The following is a 17153-nucleotide window of genomic DNA, read 5'->3' on the forward strand; positions in this document are numbered from 1 at the left end:
GCCATAACTGCTCCCTCCACCCGCCCTGTTGATCCCGCCCCGCCCAAGCCCTGCGCAGAGCCATTTGCCAGATCGCCTCAGGCAAAGGCTAGATTAGCACCTCCCCAGAGGACAGAAGTTTTCCGCGGCAGACACAGCTGATTCACACAGCCAGTCGGCCTGGTGGTCAAATCCCTCTAGTATTAACTACAACAATCAAGGCTCAACTAGAACAAGACTGCGCACAAAGACCACTAGGGGGTGTACCAAGAAAGCGTAAAAAATGCGGAGACAAAGAAACAGGACAAAACTATCAAGGGAGGATATTGAGTTCAGAACCACACTTTTGAGGTCTCTCAAGAGGCTTCTAGAGTCTGTCGATAAACTTGATGAGATGTACAGGAAATCTAATGAGACCCTCGATGGTGTGATAAAGGACCATCTAGAAAGTAAGCATACACTGACTGAAATAAAGAATATTATACAGACTCCCAACAGCAGACCAGAGGAGCGCAAGAATCAAGTCAAAGATTCGAAATGCGAAGAAGCGAGAAACACCCAACCGGAAAAGCAAAATGAAAAAAGAATCCAAAAATACGAAGATAGTGTAAGGAGCCTCTGGGACAGCTTCAAGCGTACCAACATCAGAATTATAGGGGTACCAGAAGAAGAGAGAGGGCAAGATATTGAAAACCTATTTGAAGAAATAATGACAGAAAACTTCCCCTACTTGGTGAAAGAAATAGACTTCCAAGTCCAGGAAGCGCAGAGAACCCCAAACAAAAGGAATCCAAAGAGGACCACACCAAGACACATCATAATTAAAATGCCAAGAGCAAAAGACAAAGAGAGAATCTTAAAAGCAGCAAGAGAAAAAAAGTCAGTTACCTATAAGGGAGTACCCATACGACTGTCAGCTGATTTCTCAACAGAAACTTTGCAGGCCAGAAGGGAGTGGCAAGAAATATTCAAAGTGATGAATAGCAAGAACCTACAACCAAGATTACTTTATCCAGCAAAGCTATCATTCAGAATTGAAGGTCAGATAAAGAGCTTCACAGATAAGGAAAAGCTAAAGGAGTTCATCACCACCAAACCAGTATTATATGAAATGCTGAAAGGTATCCTTTAAGAAGAGGAAGAAGAAAAAGGTAAAGATACAAATTATGAACAACAAATATGCATCTATCAACAAGTGAATCTAAGAATCAAGTGAATAAATAACCTGATGTACAGAATGAACTGGTGATTATAATAGAATCAGGGACATAGAAAGGGAACGGACTAACTATTCTTGGGGGGAAAAGGGGTGTGGGAGATGCGGGAAGAGACTGGACAAAAATCGTGCACCTATGGATGAGGACAGTGGGTGGGGAGTGAGGGCGGAGGGTGGGGTGGGAGCTGGAAGGAGGGGAGTTATGGGGGGAAAAAAAGAGGAACAAATATAATAATCTGAACAATAAAGATTTAATTTTAAAAAAAGAAAATTTATAAATGAAGAAAAAAACTTTCATAAAATAAATACATGACTTCGCGCTATAATCATACAAGATCTGCCACATTTATTGGCAAGCTACCTGTTTCCCAGGCCACTGTTCTGTGGCCCATCTATTGACATCACGTTGGTTCTATTTAAGGTATTGGAAAATAAAAGAGAATGTTTATCTTCCTGGCAATCTAGATAGGGATACTTTTAGACATCTGACTCTGGTTTCAAATACTTAAGCTACAAGTCCTTGATTAACTTTGTTGATGAGATAGCCACCAGAGCTGGCTCAATTAAGAGTATTTTTAAATTTAATTCGATCCCTACTGCCAATTAATGAAAATTCAGAGATATGTTATAAGAACTATTAATATAAAAAATTTGACAAGAGGTTCTTTCCTCCTTATACACTATAGACAGACACTGCACATTTAGCCCTGTTAAGGTGAAAAGAAACATAAATACAGAAGCACACATTCATGCACATATACTCACGCATGAAACACATAAACACACTCCCACATGGGTTTATTTGATACCACAAAATACAAAGGTTGGTGACTTAGAAATGGAATTACAGCAAAAATATTCAATTCTGGGCTACATTCAAAATTTACTCATCTACATGGTGCACTGTTTCCCAGACATCGAGACAGTTAACAGAAAACACCTGCTCAGAGCAGTTGCCCTAGACTCCTTCTCTATGCTTTCATGCAGTATACCTGGGGTTGTCCTAACCTGAGCCTAAATTTCCTAACTTCCTAAGTCAGCTTTTTGTTTTGTTTCCCTCCCTCATTTTATTATACAAATCTGTCAGGCATGATGCTAAGTTGATATAGCACGGTGAACCTTTACGCCTGCCACTAGGTCAGAAGTCAGTAACTTTTTATATAAAGAGCGAGATATTAAAAATTTTAGGCTTTATGAGCCAAATACATGGTCTTCTTTTTCTGTTGCATATCCTTATTCTTTTTTCAATGTAAAAACCATTCTTAGTTTGAAAGCTGAGCAAAACAGTTCACAGGCTGTTTCCAACTCTTACCATAGAATAATCCTTGGTTAACATTTTGCCACATTTGCTTTTAGACTCTCTATCTCAACATATATAATGTTATCACTACATTATCATTATTTTATTATTGAAGAGGATATGAGTAGACATTCTCACTCTTAGTTCCAAAATACTTGTTCATATATCTCTCGAGAATAACAACATTCTCTTGAATAACCACAGTACAATTATCAAATTTAGGAAACTTAGCATTGATATAACACTATTATCCAATATATATATAGTCCGTATTCAAATTTCACAAGCTATCTCAGTAATATCCTTTATAGGAATTTTTTCCAATCCAGGATCATGAACATTGTGTTTAATCACCAGGTCTTTCCAAAGCCAGCTCCTGATAACTAGCTTACACTAATTTGCTTTTGTTGCCCCGGTTAAATCCTTACTTCTGGGACTATGAGACATCCTCTATTAACCACAGCTCTCTGAAATAATCCAGCCTGGGTAAAACAACCCAGAAACTATCGCATAAGAAGGTCCAAGCACTAGCGAATCACGCACCCCCCAAAATTCTATTCCATGGGTGAGGAAATACAATGTGCACCTTCTTACCTTGTTAGAAAAGCAAGTTCTCTTGATGCTATCAATTTAAACTTTTAAATGTGTTTTCACCTCTGCACCCTCACTGTCAATATCTAGTTTAAGCCCTCAGCATTTCTTTCCTAAATTATTACAAAAGCTTCATAAACAGTCTTTCTTCTTTGATTTTTGGCACATGCAATCTTTTCTCCACACTGCAGTAAGAATAAACTTTCTATATCACAAATGGAAAGACAGTATTTCTGTTGTACCTCACTTCCCTCGAGACTTCAGAATAAGGCTCACATTTTTTAGTATAGTGGAGGAGGCTCTCTTCGAGAGTCATCACTTGTGTTTCTTTTTTACCTTTCTCTGATCATATCCTTAGTTCCCACTACAACCTTAACTCAAAACATAACTACACCATCATACACTTCAACAAAGACTACTGACAAGTTCTGGATTTGGGATAATCCAATTTTTATAGTTTTATTTTAAAATGTTAAACCACTGGTATTTTGCTGATATGTGATTTAATTCAGTCCCTTTAATGAAAGGAAAAGGACAATAATATTACTTCCCCCACTAGATAGATTATTTGGAAAGGTCTAAAGAGAGCCTACTGAAATGTTATACTTTTCAACAGTAACAATGAAAGACCAAAACTCCAAAAACACATATTTTTACAGAAGGACATATGAAAAGTCCATGCAAATAATATTAACTAAAGGAAATTTCAATACTAATTCTTGCCATGATGCCTGTGCTAGACAATTCCTAAAGCCCAAATTAACCATAAAGCAGGCATCTATGTAAAACAATTATATGAAACTATCAGAGAGCAACACATGCAGGCAAGACTTTAGAGACTAGAATCCTTCAGAGAAGAACAGTATATAAAGTGAGCTGTAAATTTATTCCAGCTTCATGCCTGAATTTGTTGTACAGGAAAAGAGTCCAAGGAGACAGAGGCCAAAGACAGGAGCTTCCAAAGTAGCTGGAATTTAAAAGGCACAATCTTAGAAAAGACAGCTGAAAAGCAGCTCAAAAATCTGCAAAGTAAATAGTAAACTCCCAAGTATGTATCTGCATAAGACTCCCAGAAACTCAGCAAAAAACAGGCAGCTGGAAAACGAAAGAGATAACAGAGCTTTCAGAAGACAAGAAGAGCTAGAGAGATGGAGGTGGGAATTCAAACCCACTAAAATGGTTGAGCCTTGAAATTCAGTTGGGATTCCAGAAGAGCCATGCTTTAAGAATAAGGGCCAAGGCCCTAGCTGGTTTGGCTCAGTGGACAGAGCATCAGCCTGTGGACTGAAGGGTCCCGGGTTCGATTCTGCTCAAGGGCACATGCGTGGGTTGCGGGCTCGATCCCCAGTAGGGGGTGTGCAGGAGACAGCCAATCAACGATTCGCTCTCATCATTGATGTTTCTATCTCTCTCCCTCTCCCTTCCTCTCTGAAATCAATAAAAATAAACAATTTAAAAATTTAAAAAAAGAAAAGAATAAGGGCCAAGGCCTAGTAATAAGGGAAAACTGATGTCAACTAGCCCTAACATAGGTTAAAACAAAGCCTCTCAAAGTGATTCACCAGTATTTTATCAGCTTGCCAAAATAATAATAACAACAACTGTTTTTAAGAAAAATAACATCATTCAAAACATCTACAAATTCTCCTTTATAATGAAGCAATCAAAAATTATGTCATGCAGCTCAGCTGGCATGTCTTAGTGGTTGAGCATCGACCTATGAACTAGGAAGTCAGAGTTCGATTCCTCCTCAGGGCACATGCCTTGTTTGCGAGCTCAATCCCCAGTAGGGGGCGTGCAGGAGGCAGCCAAATCAATGATTCTCTCATCCTTGATGTCTCTCTCTCTCTTTTTCCCTCTCCCTGGCTCTCTGAAATCAATAAAAGTATATTTTTAAGAAATTATGTCATTCTAAAAAATGGACCAAATACTGAAAAGGGAAAAACTAAAAATATAAACAGACCCAATGGGGATTCAGATGTTGGAGTTGCCAGAGACTTATTAAAAAGCAAACAAAATGGGAACCCAATAAATATTTTAGAAGTAAGATATACAAGAAAAATTGCAAAAAGAAAGCTGAAAGACAGAGTTGAAATACTAAGCATTTTTTACATTAGTATTTGAGAAGTGGTAAAAGTGCCAATTTAACTAAAGTAAATCAAGAATATATCCATTATAATCGCTATGGTAACAGAATAATAAAAATACATTATCAAAAGGTTAATAGAGTTAAAACTTATATTACTCATGTCTTTTTGTGTACTATAATTTGACATCTGGGGCCTTGCTAACAAAAAAGTCTGCCATTCCCAGGTTTGGCTAATTCCTAGACTCTAGACTAGAGAGAGTAAACAAGCACATCTTACATATACAAATCACCAATCCAGAGCCGGTATCTTCAATGACTCGCACTCTGAACCCCCATCTCCCGATCTAATCGGCATAGGCCAAGTAATGGACAACTAGGGACAGCCTCTATACTCCTGCCACTCCCGTTCCTTCCCACAGAAATCACAATAAAGGTTCTTGCCCATGTATTTCCCTTGATTCCTCTGCCTCCTCAACTAAACCAGTACTTCATGTGTCCCCCTTTTGGCATGATATACTTCCTTTCCTTGGGATCTGTGAGTTTTACAAAATATCTATTCTTTTCTTTTTTACTGTTAATCCTCACCCGAGGAGATGTTTAGAGAGAGTGGAAAGGGGTAGGAGGATATAGAAAGAGAAACATCGATGTGAGAAAGAGACATCAATTGGTTGCCTCCCACACACACTGGGAACGAATCTGCAACCCAAGTACTGTCTTTGACCAGGAACCAAACCTGTAACCCTTCAGTGCATGAGCTGAGGCTCTTCCACTGAGCCACAGTGGCCAGAGCACAAACTATCTTTCAATGGCAGTTACTACCTGACCTGTTGGCTTCCTCATATGTGAATAATAATAAAACCTATACTTTAAAACAAAAATAACAATATATACTTGACTAATTCAAAAGATGACAAGAAAGAGGAGGAATAAAGGAAGAACAGACAGGACAAACAGAAATCAAATAGAAAACAATAAACTTATGCCCAGCTATATTAGTGACTGCATCACATATAAATATGTAAAACACTTCAATGAAAACAACGATAAGATAGAGAAAAAAACTCTTTGACACTGGTCTTGGGAGCAATTTTCTGAATATGACACCCAAAGCACAAGCAACACAAACAAAAATAAGTAAGTGGGACTACCTCAAATTGAAAGCTCTGTACAGCAAAAGAAAGAATCAGCAAAGTGAAAAGCAATATATGGAATGGGAGAAAATATTTGCAAATCATCAAGAAAAAAAGAAGAGAAGGCTCAAATAAAATCACAAATGAACAAGTGAAAGCCGACACCACAGAAATATAAGGAAATAATACAAACAATTACATGTCAACAGATTGAACAACCTGTAAGAAATGGATATATTTTTATATTTTTTAAATATACTTTTATTGATTTCAGAGAGGAAAGGAGGAGAGAGAGACAGCGGTTCTCAACCTGTGGGTCACGAACAATGAAAATACATCCTGCATATCAGATATTTACATTACGATTCATAACAGTAGCAAAACTTCATTATGAAGTAGCAACGAAAATAATTTTATGGTTGGGGGTCACCACAACATGAGGAACTGTATTAAAGGGTCTCGGCATTAGGAAGGTTGAGAACCACTGGATTAAAACATCAATGATGACAGAGAATCATTGATTGGCTGCCTCTTGCATGCCCCCTATTGGGGATCAAGCCCACAACTCAGGCATGTGCCCCCCTTGACCGTCGAACGTGGGATCCTTCAGTCCACAGGCTGACACTCTATCCACTGAGCCAAACCAGCTAGGGCTGGATATATTTTTAGAAACACACAATCTTCCATGGTTAAATTGGGAAGAAACAGAAAATCTGAACAGACCAATAACTACTAACAAAATCGAATCTGTAATAATAATAATAATAATAATAACTTCCAACAAGCAAAAGCCCTTGACCAGAGGTTTCACAGATAAATTTGACCAAACATTCAAAGAAGAATTAATACCTATCCTTCTCAAACTATTCCAAAAAACTGAAGAGGAAGGAAGGCTCACAAACTCAATTTAGAAGGCCAGTACTACCCTGATACCAAGACCGGACAAAGTCACTACAAAAAAATAAAATGATAGGCCAATATCCCTGATAAACATAGATACAAAAACCTCAACAAAATAATAGCAAATCAAACTCAGCAATATTAAAAAGTTCATACACCATGATCAAGTGATATTTATTCCTAGGATGCAAGGTTGGTTCAATACCTGCAAATCAAATTAATGTGCTACACAACATCAACAAAATGAAGAATAAAAATCATATAATCAGCCCTGGCCAGTTATACTCAGTGGTTAGAGTGCATCGGCCCATGGACCGAAGAGTCAAGGGTTCGATTCCTGGTCAAGGACATGTACCTTGGTTCCAGGTTCCCCAGCCCCAGCAGGGGTGCGTGCAGGAGGCAGCTGATCGGTGTGTCTCTCTCACGTTGGTGTTTCTCTCTCTCTCTTGCCCTCCTCTTTCCCTTCCACTCTCTCTAGAAACCAATGGAGGAAATATCCTCAGGTGAGGATTTTTAAAAAATCATATGATCTTATCAATAGATGCAGAAAAAACATTTGACAAAATCCAACATCCTTTTATGATAAAAAACTGTCAGCAAATTGGGGACAGCGAGAACATATCTCAATATAATAAAGGCCATATATGACAAACCCATAGCTAATATACTCAGTGAAAAGCTGAAAAGCTGAAAGCTTTTTCTTTAAGATCAGGAACAAGGCAAGGATGTCCACTCTCACCATTTTAGCACAGTATTAGAAGGCCTAGCCACAGCAATGAGACAAGAAAACAAAATAAGAGGTATCTCAATTGAAAAAGTAGAAGTAAAACTGTCATTATTTGCAGTAGACATGATACTATATATATATACTCAAGATTCTGCCATAAAACTAGTAGAGCTAATAAATTAATTCATTAAGTAACAAGACACAAAATTAATATTTAGAAATTGGTTGCATTTTAAGACATCAATAATGAACTATTAGAAAGAGAAATGAACAAAACAATCCCATTTACAATTGCATCAAAAAGAATAAAATACCTAGGAATAAATTTAACCAAGGAGGTAAAGGACCTGTTCTCAGAAACTAAAAGATACTGAAGAAAGAAATTAAAGAGGATATAAATGGAAGGATAATACGGTGCTCATAAGAATGAACATCATTAAAATGTTCATACTACCTAAAGCAATCTGAAGATTCAATGCAATCCCTATTAAAATACCAATGGCATTTTTCACAGAACTAGAACAAGTAACCATAAAATTCACATGGAACCACAAAAGACCCCAAATAGCTAAAGCAGAGCAATCTTGAGAAAGAACATAATTGAAGGTAGCATGTTACCTGATATCAAAAAATACTACAAGGCTATAGTAATCAAAGCAGCATGATACTGGCATAAAAACAGACATATAGAACAACGAACAGAAGAGAGGATCCAGAAATAAACACACCTATATGATCACACCCTAGGTTCACTGCAATATTACTTACACTAGCCAAGATATGAAAGCAGCCTGAATGTCCATCGATAGACAAATGGATAAAGAAGATGTGGTAGCCCTAACTGGTTTGGCTCAGTGGATAGAGTGTCGGCCTGTGGACTCAAGGGTCCCAGGTTCGATTCCGGTCAAGGGCATGTACCTGGGTTGCGGGCACATCCCCAGTAGGAGATGTGCAGGAGGCAGCTGATCGATGTTTCTCTCTCATTGATGTTTCTAACTCTCTATCCCTCTCCCTTCCTCTCTGTAAAAAATCAATAAAATATATTTTTAAAAAATAAAAAAATATATATTGTTATAAAAAAATTTAAAAAAAGAATACATAAAGAACCCTGAGGCATCAACAACAAAGACAAAACCCTAACTTTAAAAAAATGGGAAAAGGACTTAAATAGACATTTCTCCTAAGATATATAAATGGCCAATAAGCACATGAAAAGATGCTGAACATTATTAGTCATTAGGGAAATGCAAATCAAAACCACAAGATACCTCTTCACACCTACTAGGAAGGCTACAATCAAAATAAAAGAAAATAGGCATTTGCGAGGATATAGAGCAGTGATGGCGAACCTATGACACCTATGTCACCTCTGACACGCAAACTCATTTTTTTTTGGTTGATTTTTCTTTGATAAATGGCATTTAAATATATAAAATAAATATAAAAAATATAAGTCTTTGTTTTACTATGGTTGCAAATATCAAAAAATTTCTATATGTGACACGGCACCAGAGTTAAGTTAGGGTTTTTCAAAAAGCTGACACGCCGAGCTCAAAAGGTTTGCCATCACTGATATAGAGTAATTGGAACTCTGCTACATGCTGGTGGTAATGGAAACAGTGCAGACACTATGATGTAGTTTGGCATTCCCTCAAAAACTTAAACATAGTATTACATGTGATCTGATATTTTCACTCTTAGGAACACAGCAAAATTTAAAAACAGGGAATGAAATAATTGTATGCCAAAGTTCACTGTAGCATTTATTCACAATAGCCAAAAGGTGGACACAATCTAGTGTCTACTAATAGATGAACAGATAAACAAACCATAGTATATACACACAGTGGAATATTATTCAGCTATAGAAAGGAATGAACTACTAATAGATGTTACAACATGGATGACCCGTGAAGAGATGCTAACCACTGTAAGTGATATAAGCTACACATGAAAGTAACAAGTATCATATGATTCCATTTATATCAAATATTAAAATAGGCAAATTATAGAGAAAAAGTATATTAGAGGTTACCAGGGGCTGGGTGGAGGGGGAAATTTGTATTGCTAATAGATACAGAGTTTCTGTTTGAGGTAATGAAAAATTTTGAAAATCAATAGTGGTAATGGCTGTACAACATTGTGAGTATAATGAATGCCACAAACTATACACTTAAAAATTGTTATTTGATTTCTTTTTAGCATAAAGTACACACATACACACTAAGAAAAAGATACTGGTTCATATCCTTCTGCCAAATAATAATCCTTCATTTTCACAACACTAAAATTGACTCTGTATGGGACTTTACAGAAGTCAAGTGTTCTGCAATGTTTAATTCTATAGCAATACAAGTGATAAAACAATGAGCTAAAAATTCTAAACATGTGCTCAGCCTATGTGGTTTAGTGGTTGAGTGTCAACCTATGAACCAGGAGATCAAGGTTCGTTTCCTAGTTAAGGTGCACGCCCGGGATGCAGGCTCGATCCCCAGCAGGGGGTGTGCAGGAGGCAGCTGATCAATAATTCTCTCTCTCATCATTGATGTTTCTATGTCTCTCTCCGTCTCCCTTTCTCTCTAAAACCAATCCTATATAATAAAGAGGTAATATGCAAATTGACTATCATGCCCTCACACAAGATGGCCACAAGATGGCCGGCAGGGGAGGGCAGTTGTGGGTGATCAGACCAGCAGGGGAGGGCAGTTAGGGGCGACCAGGCCAGAAGAAAAGGGCAGTTGGGGGCGACCGGGCCTGCAGGGGAGGGCAGTTGGGGGGGCCCAGGCCTACAGGGGAGGGCAGTTAGGGGCAACCAGGTTGGTAGGGGAGGGCAGTTGGGGGCTATCGGGCCAGCAGGGGAGGGCAGTTGGAGGCAATCGGGCCAGCAGGCGAGGGCAGTTGGGGGCGATCAGGCCAGCAGGGGAGGGCAGTGGGGGCAATCGGGCTGGCAGGCAAGGGCAGTTGGGTGTGATCGGGCCGGCAGGGGAGCAGTTAGGTGTTGATAAGGCTGGCAGGGGAGTGGTAGGGGGGGATCAGGCAGGCAGGCAGGTGAGCGGTTTGGAGCCAGCAGTCCCAGATTGTGAGAGAAATGTTCAACTGCCTGTGGGATCGGGCCTAAACCAGCAGTTGGACATCCCCTGAGAGGTCCCAGATTGGACAGGGTGCAGGCTGGGATGAGGGACACCCCCCTCCCCAATGCATGAATTTCATGCCGCCAAGTGCACGAATTTCGTACACCGGACCTCTAGTAAAAATATATTTCAAAAAAATTCTAAACATGTAAGGTAAAGCAAAATAATATTCTTTCACATTTCTCAATAATCCAAAAAGCTCAATAAATAAAACTATTCTCATATTATACACACACATCTACTCAAGTGACCATAAAATGTACTATGGCCTATATCTCTTTGTATTATTGCTTTTTACTCTGCCAGAACTGGATATTAAGTAAATATAAAGGCTTACTGGTCACTGACAGTAAGCCTTTAACACTTACAAAATACACTGCTCCAAAGCTTCCATGGCCAATTTCTCTGAGGTCTGTGAAGAGCTTCTCTGGATCTTCTTTGAAGAAGAGCTCTGCAATTTCAGGGTCCTTCCGGCTGCCTGCTCTGTTAGTTGATGGCATCCTGCTGGGCAATCAGCTGTTTAATTCTAATTTTGTACTTGCTATCCCAATCCTTGGTTCATCTGTATGAATGAAGCCACTTTGGCATAACCTATTGTAGAGAAATGAGAGAAGAAGAAAAAAGTCAGGGAAAGCAAAAGCTGCCAAGAATAATTAGTGTAAGATTATTTTCTAACAGCCCATATAAAAATCATCTCAGGTCTGGAAATTCACTAAGAAGGAAGTATGGCCTACTAATACAGTAGTTCCTAAACCTGGTTCATTATCTGAATCACCTGTGATGCTTAAAAAAAAAAAAAATTCCTACTATATCTAGCATATAAGTATATACTATACTTACACTTCTAAAGTTAAATATTTTTATCTTGAAAGATTTTCTGTATCAGTACTTAAATATTTATCTAATCCTGATGCAATGAGGATTAGATAAATATTAATTTAATACACAGACTATTAAAAACATGCACAACTCAAGATGTACCTATAGTACGTTTCTAAAAACAGAAGAATCCCGTCTATTACTGATCTTCAAATATAAGAAAATACACAAAATATTTAATTCAGTAAGCTATCTTTCTTTTCCTTTCAGATACTATATGCCAGTTTTCAATCAACTCTAATATAGACATTCCAAAGTAAAAATGCAATGGGAGAAAGTAATAAATTTAACACAGACACTGGTTCCCCCTAAAACTGATTTATACAAAATATGGCCTTTAACATATCTGATTCATTAGATAAGTAAACACTACAGTAAATTCCCTGGTAGTTCTGCTACCAGTTCCTTTGTATCTTATTATCCAATTTTAAAAATGACTCTCATAATTAAAAGGCTGGGTTCTGGAATGATATTACCAGGATATGAATCCTGACAACACTATTTATAAACTGTGACTTGGGTAGCCTCATTTTCCTAATCTGTAAAGTGAATAACTTATACAGTAGTTGTGAGGTTTAAATGTTATTAAATATAAGCACAGATTAATATTCTGATACAGTAAGCACTACATTAAATGTTAGCTCAGTGGTTCTCAGCCTTGGCTGCACATTAGAATCACCTGGGAATCTTTTTTAAATCCTAATTTCTGGGCCTCATCCTCCAGAAATTCTGTTTCTTTGTTATGGGGTGAGGCCACAACATTAGTAACAAAGAAATAGAATTTCCGGAGGATGAGGCCCAGAAATCAGGATTTTAAAAAGATTCCCAGGTGATTCTAATGTGCAGCCAAGGTTGAGAACCACTGTGTTAGCTATTTTAACTTGCTTAAATTCACCAATTTAAAGAAAAAAACTCCAAAATTGATTTCACTAGACTTCTAAGGAAAATTAAGTTCTAGCCAATTCTCCCCATGTCCCCTATATAACTTTTTTTCATAATGTATTTTTATTGAATTCAGAGAGGGAGAGGGAGAGATAGAAACATCAGTGAAAGAGAATCATTGATCGGCTCCCTCCTGCACACCCCTCACTGGGGATCAAGTCTGCAACCTGTGCATGTGCCCTGACTGGGAATCGAACTGTGACTTCCTGGTTCTTAGGTCGATGCTCAACCACTGAGCCATGCTGGCCGAGACCCCCTATATAACTTTTAAGCAGCTGTCTCATTTTTAGGAAGTCACTGAACCAATTTTACTTCTTGCTAGAAAACTTTCATAACTAAATAATACACATTTACATGTCTTTTGTCCCTCCCTAAATTAACACTGCACTGCAATAAAAACAGTATTGTTAATTGTTATTTGTATTCCATTTCTAACATACTTTCAAGGCTGCACCATATACTTTTACCAACTTCCCTGCTCTGGAATTTGCATGGAACAAAGTGCTTCAATTACAGTTCTTTCAAGAATATATGACCATAGGAAAGTCACTTAACTTCTCATTCCTAAAATGAGATTGGACTAAATTCAATATAAAGTGGAATTAATAATCTACCTATACAAAAAATTTTCAATGTTACTCAAGACCTTATTTAATAACTTTGTACCCTTATTTTACATTAAAATTTTCAAGTTCCATATCCTTTCTTACCTGCTTAAGAAATTCCCACTGAAAACCTTTCAAGGTTTAGATATAACATAAAACCTTAACTCTAGTAGGAAGAGCTGGTCACTCTCCCTTCATGCTTCAAAAAATCCTGCAGTATTTACTACATTATATTGCAATTATTTAACTCTCTCCCTTAGACAGGTAGGCACAATGTGTCTCATTCATTTTCGTATTGCCTCTCTGTCCTACACCCTGCCTTCTACAGTTAATATTACATAAATATTTGTTGAACTACAAAGAAATACTTAATTATTCTCTCTATATCACCACTAACAATGATCCAATTTCCACAATTATTTACTAGACAAACATCATCCTATATAATAAAAGCCTAATATGCAAATCGACCAAACTGCTGAATGACTGGCATAACGACCAGTCACTATGACATGCACTGACCACCAGAGGGCAGACGCTCAATGCAGGAGCTGCCCCCAGCTTGCAGGCCTCAGGCCAGCCAAGGCACGTGCCAGTGTGGAGCCACCCGATCGCCCCACCGGTCGCCTCACAGAGGGAGGCAACCTTCGGCAGCGGTGGGGGGCAGGGCCAGTGAGCGAGTGGTGCCAGGCTGGCCAAGTTGGGTGCCAGTGGGGGGCCCCCAATCACTCCACTGGTCTCCCCACAGATCAGCCCTGACTGCCAGCCAGGCCTAGGGACCCTACCCGTGCACGAATTTCATGCACCGGGCCTCTAGTAAGACTATAATATGCAAAATATTAAAGTTAATAGTTGACTGAGTAAATTTATAAGGATAGCACCATCCAAAACATCAGAGAAACAAGAAATAATGAGGAAATTAGAACATTTGCTCTACCAAATACCAAAAGATAACACAAAATTACCATCGTCAGTACAATAATAAAAATAGGACAAATAAATCAATAATCTGAAAGTTAAAAAAAATCCACGAATGTGTACCTTGGAATTTATCATATAATTAAAGGAAAAGAAATGTGTAAAATTTTATCATTTTATAGTTATAAAAAGTATAGCCCTATGCCCCCTATGTAACTTTTAAGCAGCTGTCTCATGTTTAGTGAAGTCACTGAACCAATTACATAAATATTACTGCTAAATGGATTAAAGCTGCATCTCAAATCCATGATAAAAAATTAGATTTCACATAATTAAGAGTTGCTGGGAGACACCAATAGCTATTTAGGGAAAAAAATATATAAAATAACACTTGTTCCTCAAACTGAACATCAATTACATATGGGTCAAAAATACAAATATAAAAAATGAAACTAGCACGGCTGATGCGGCTCAGTGGTTGAGCACTGACCCATGAACCAAGAAGTCACCAATTCAATTCCCAGTCAGGGCACATGCCTGGGTTGCGGGCTCAATCCCCGATAGGGCGTGTGCAAAAGGCAGCTGATCAATGTTTCTCTCTCATAGATGTTTCTATCTCTCTACCCCTCTCCCTTCGTCTAAAATCAATAAAGATATATTAAGAAAATGAAATTATACAAGTACTAGAAGGAAATATGATCAAGTTCCTCTGTGATTAGGGAGGAAACATGCCTATGATCCAAATCCCAAACAATAGGGAAAAAGTGATATATTTAATGATAAAAAAAGAAAACTTGAGGAATCATGGAAAAAGATACTCTAAACCAGCGGTTCTCAACCTGTGGGTCGCGACCCCTTTGGCGGTTGAACGACCCTTTCACAGGGGTTGCCTAAGACCATCCTGCATATCAGATATTTACATTATGATTCATAACAGTAGCAACATTATAGTTATGAAGTAGCAATGAAAATAGTTTTATGGTTGGGTCACAACATGAGGAACTGTATTTAAAGGGCCAGAAGGTTGAGAACCACTGCGAGTCTAAACAAAAAGACAAATGAATTTGGGAAAACTTTGAAACTTATGTTTATAAAGGGTTAATAACCTAATATGTATCAGTTCTTAAAAATTTATCTAATCCTGATGCAGTGAGCCCATCAGCAAAATGGATAAAAATACACAGACTATTAAATACATGCACAACTCAAGATATACCCATAGTATGTTTGAAAAAACAAAGAAGACAACAACCTGATATCTTTAATATATAGTTTCTATAACCTGGCAGAGATATGGGTAGTTCAAAGGAAAAAAAAGGAAACCATTAAATATATGAAACTGTTCAACAGCACTCAAAGTAAGAGAAATACAAAATAAACTATATTAAGATTTCATTTTGTACCTATCAAAATGGCAAAAATTCACCACATGCTGATGGTGGGGTGGAAGAGAAATATGCTCTCTCATGCATTAGTAGTGGTAATATAAAAACAGTACAAACTCTGGAGAAAATTCCAGAAAAATCTAGCAAATTCAATATGCATTTACCATTTCACACAAAAATCCCATTTTAAGAAATCCATACCAGAGTTACTTATACAAAATATAGGGTGGGGCAAAAGTAGATTTATAGGTGTGAATATGCAAAATACATAGTTTATTCTTATATTACTATTTATTTGTTCTTGTATTATTTTCCATGATATTTTCATAATTTGATAAATGAACGTGAGGAACTGGAACTCATTACATTGCTGATGGGAGTATAAAATGGTATAACCATTTTGGAAAACAGTTTAAAAGAAGTTTATTAGGTTAAATTAACATTTACACATGATAGAACAATTTCTTAAATAGTTATCATTTACTCAAAAGAAATGAAAGCACCAGGCACACAAAAATATTTGTACACAGCATCTTTATTCATAACTAGTAGCCCAGTGCACAAAATTCGTGCACATTAAAAGGGAATTAATTAGCAGAGATATTTTAATATTGCTATTTGCCCTTTCTCTATAATAGAAGTGTGAGAGATGAAAGGAAATTAGTAAAATGTATATGAAAATAATATGTAAATTTATTAATAAATAAACAGTAACAAAAGGATATAACAACAGAGGCATGGCATAAAAACAACAAAAACATGATATGAAAATAACAAAAACATGATATAAAAACAACAGTGATGCAAACAATGACTGATAAAGTGATTAAACTTATTCTAATATCTCCCTGCACACCACATTAAGAGTGAAAACACTTTCAGAGTGCTTGACTAATTTCCCTTGTGATGAAGTATTTAGAACTTTAACTGTAATGTCACATGCTCTTCAAACTCAAGAGAAAGCAACATATAACTGACCATGTGTGAAAACAGGTTCAGGTAGGTATATTCCTACTCTGTCTAGAGTTTGTCCTTGTGATTTATTAATAATCATCGCAAATGCTGGCATCACCGGAAACTGTCGTCGAATTAATTTAAATGGGAGGCTGGTGTCAGACAGGGACAAATCAATTCTTGGAATCAGAACCTCTCCCTCTGCAGATCCTGTTAATACTTCAGCTTCGTTAATGTTAAATCTGGTACCACTATAAAGACCCCATTTATTATTAAGATTTCTCAATAGCATGATGACTGCACCACTTTCAATTTTAATTTATGACACAGCATTCCCGAAGGAGTAATACTATTAAGAAATTTGATGGCAAAATTTTCCTTTTCAGCATCATCTGTTGAATCAATGG

At 37.4% G+C, this 17153-nt stretch overlaps 1 protein-coding gene across 6 annotated transcripts in view; it reads right to left on the minus strand.

Annotated features, from left to right (window-relative positions):
- TAOK1 (TAO kinase 1) overlaps nt 1–17153 on the minus strand; it is a 106910-nt gene that overhangs the window by 74922 nt on the left and 14835 nt on the right. For all 6 annotated transcript variants that reach the window (XM_014548248.1, XM_014548246.1, XM_014548247.1 and 3 more), the window contains one exon: nt 11432–11654. In XM_014548248.1, the coding sequence (XP_014403734.1) occupies nt 11432–11563 (132 nt within the window). In that variant the 5' untranslated portion in view covers nt 11564–11654. The remainder of the gene's footprint in view (nt 1–11431; nt 11655–17153) is intronic.

Source organism: Myotis brandtii, unplaced genomic scaffold (assembly GCF_000412655.1).
Source record: "Myotis brandtii unplaced genomic scaffold, ASM41265v1 scaffold50, whole genome shotgun sequence".
Classification (NCBI taxonomy): domain Eukaryota; kingdom Metazoa; phylum Chordata; class Mammalia; order Chiroptera; family Vespertilionidae; genus Myotis; species Myotis brandtii.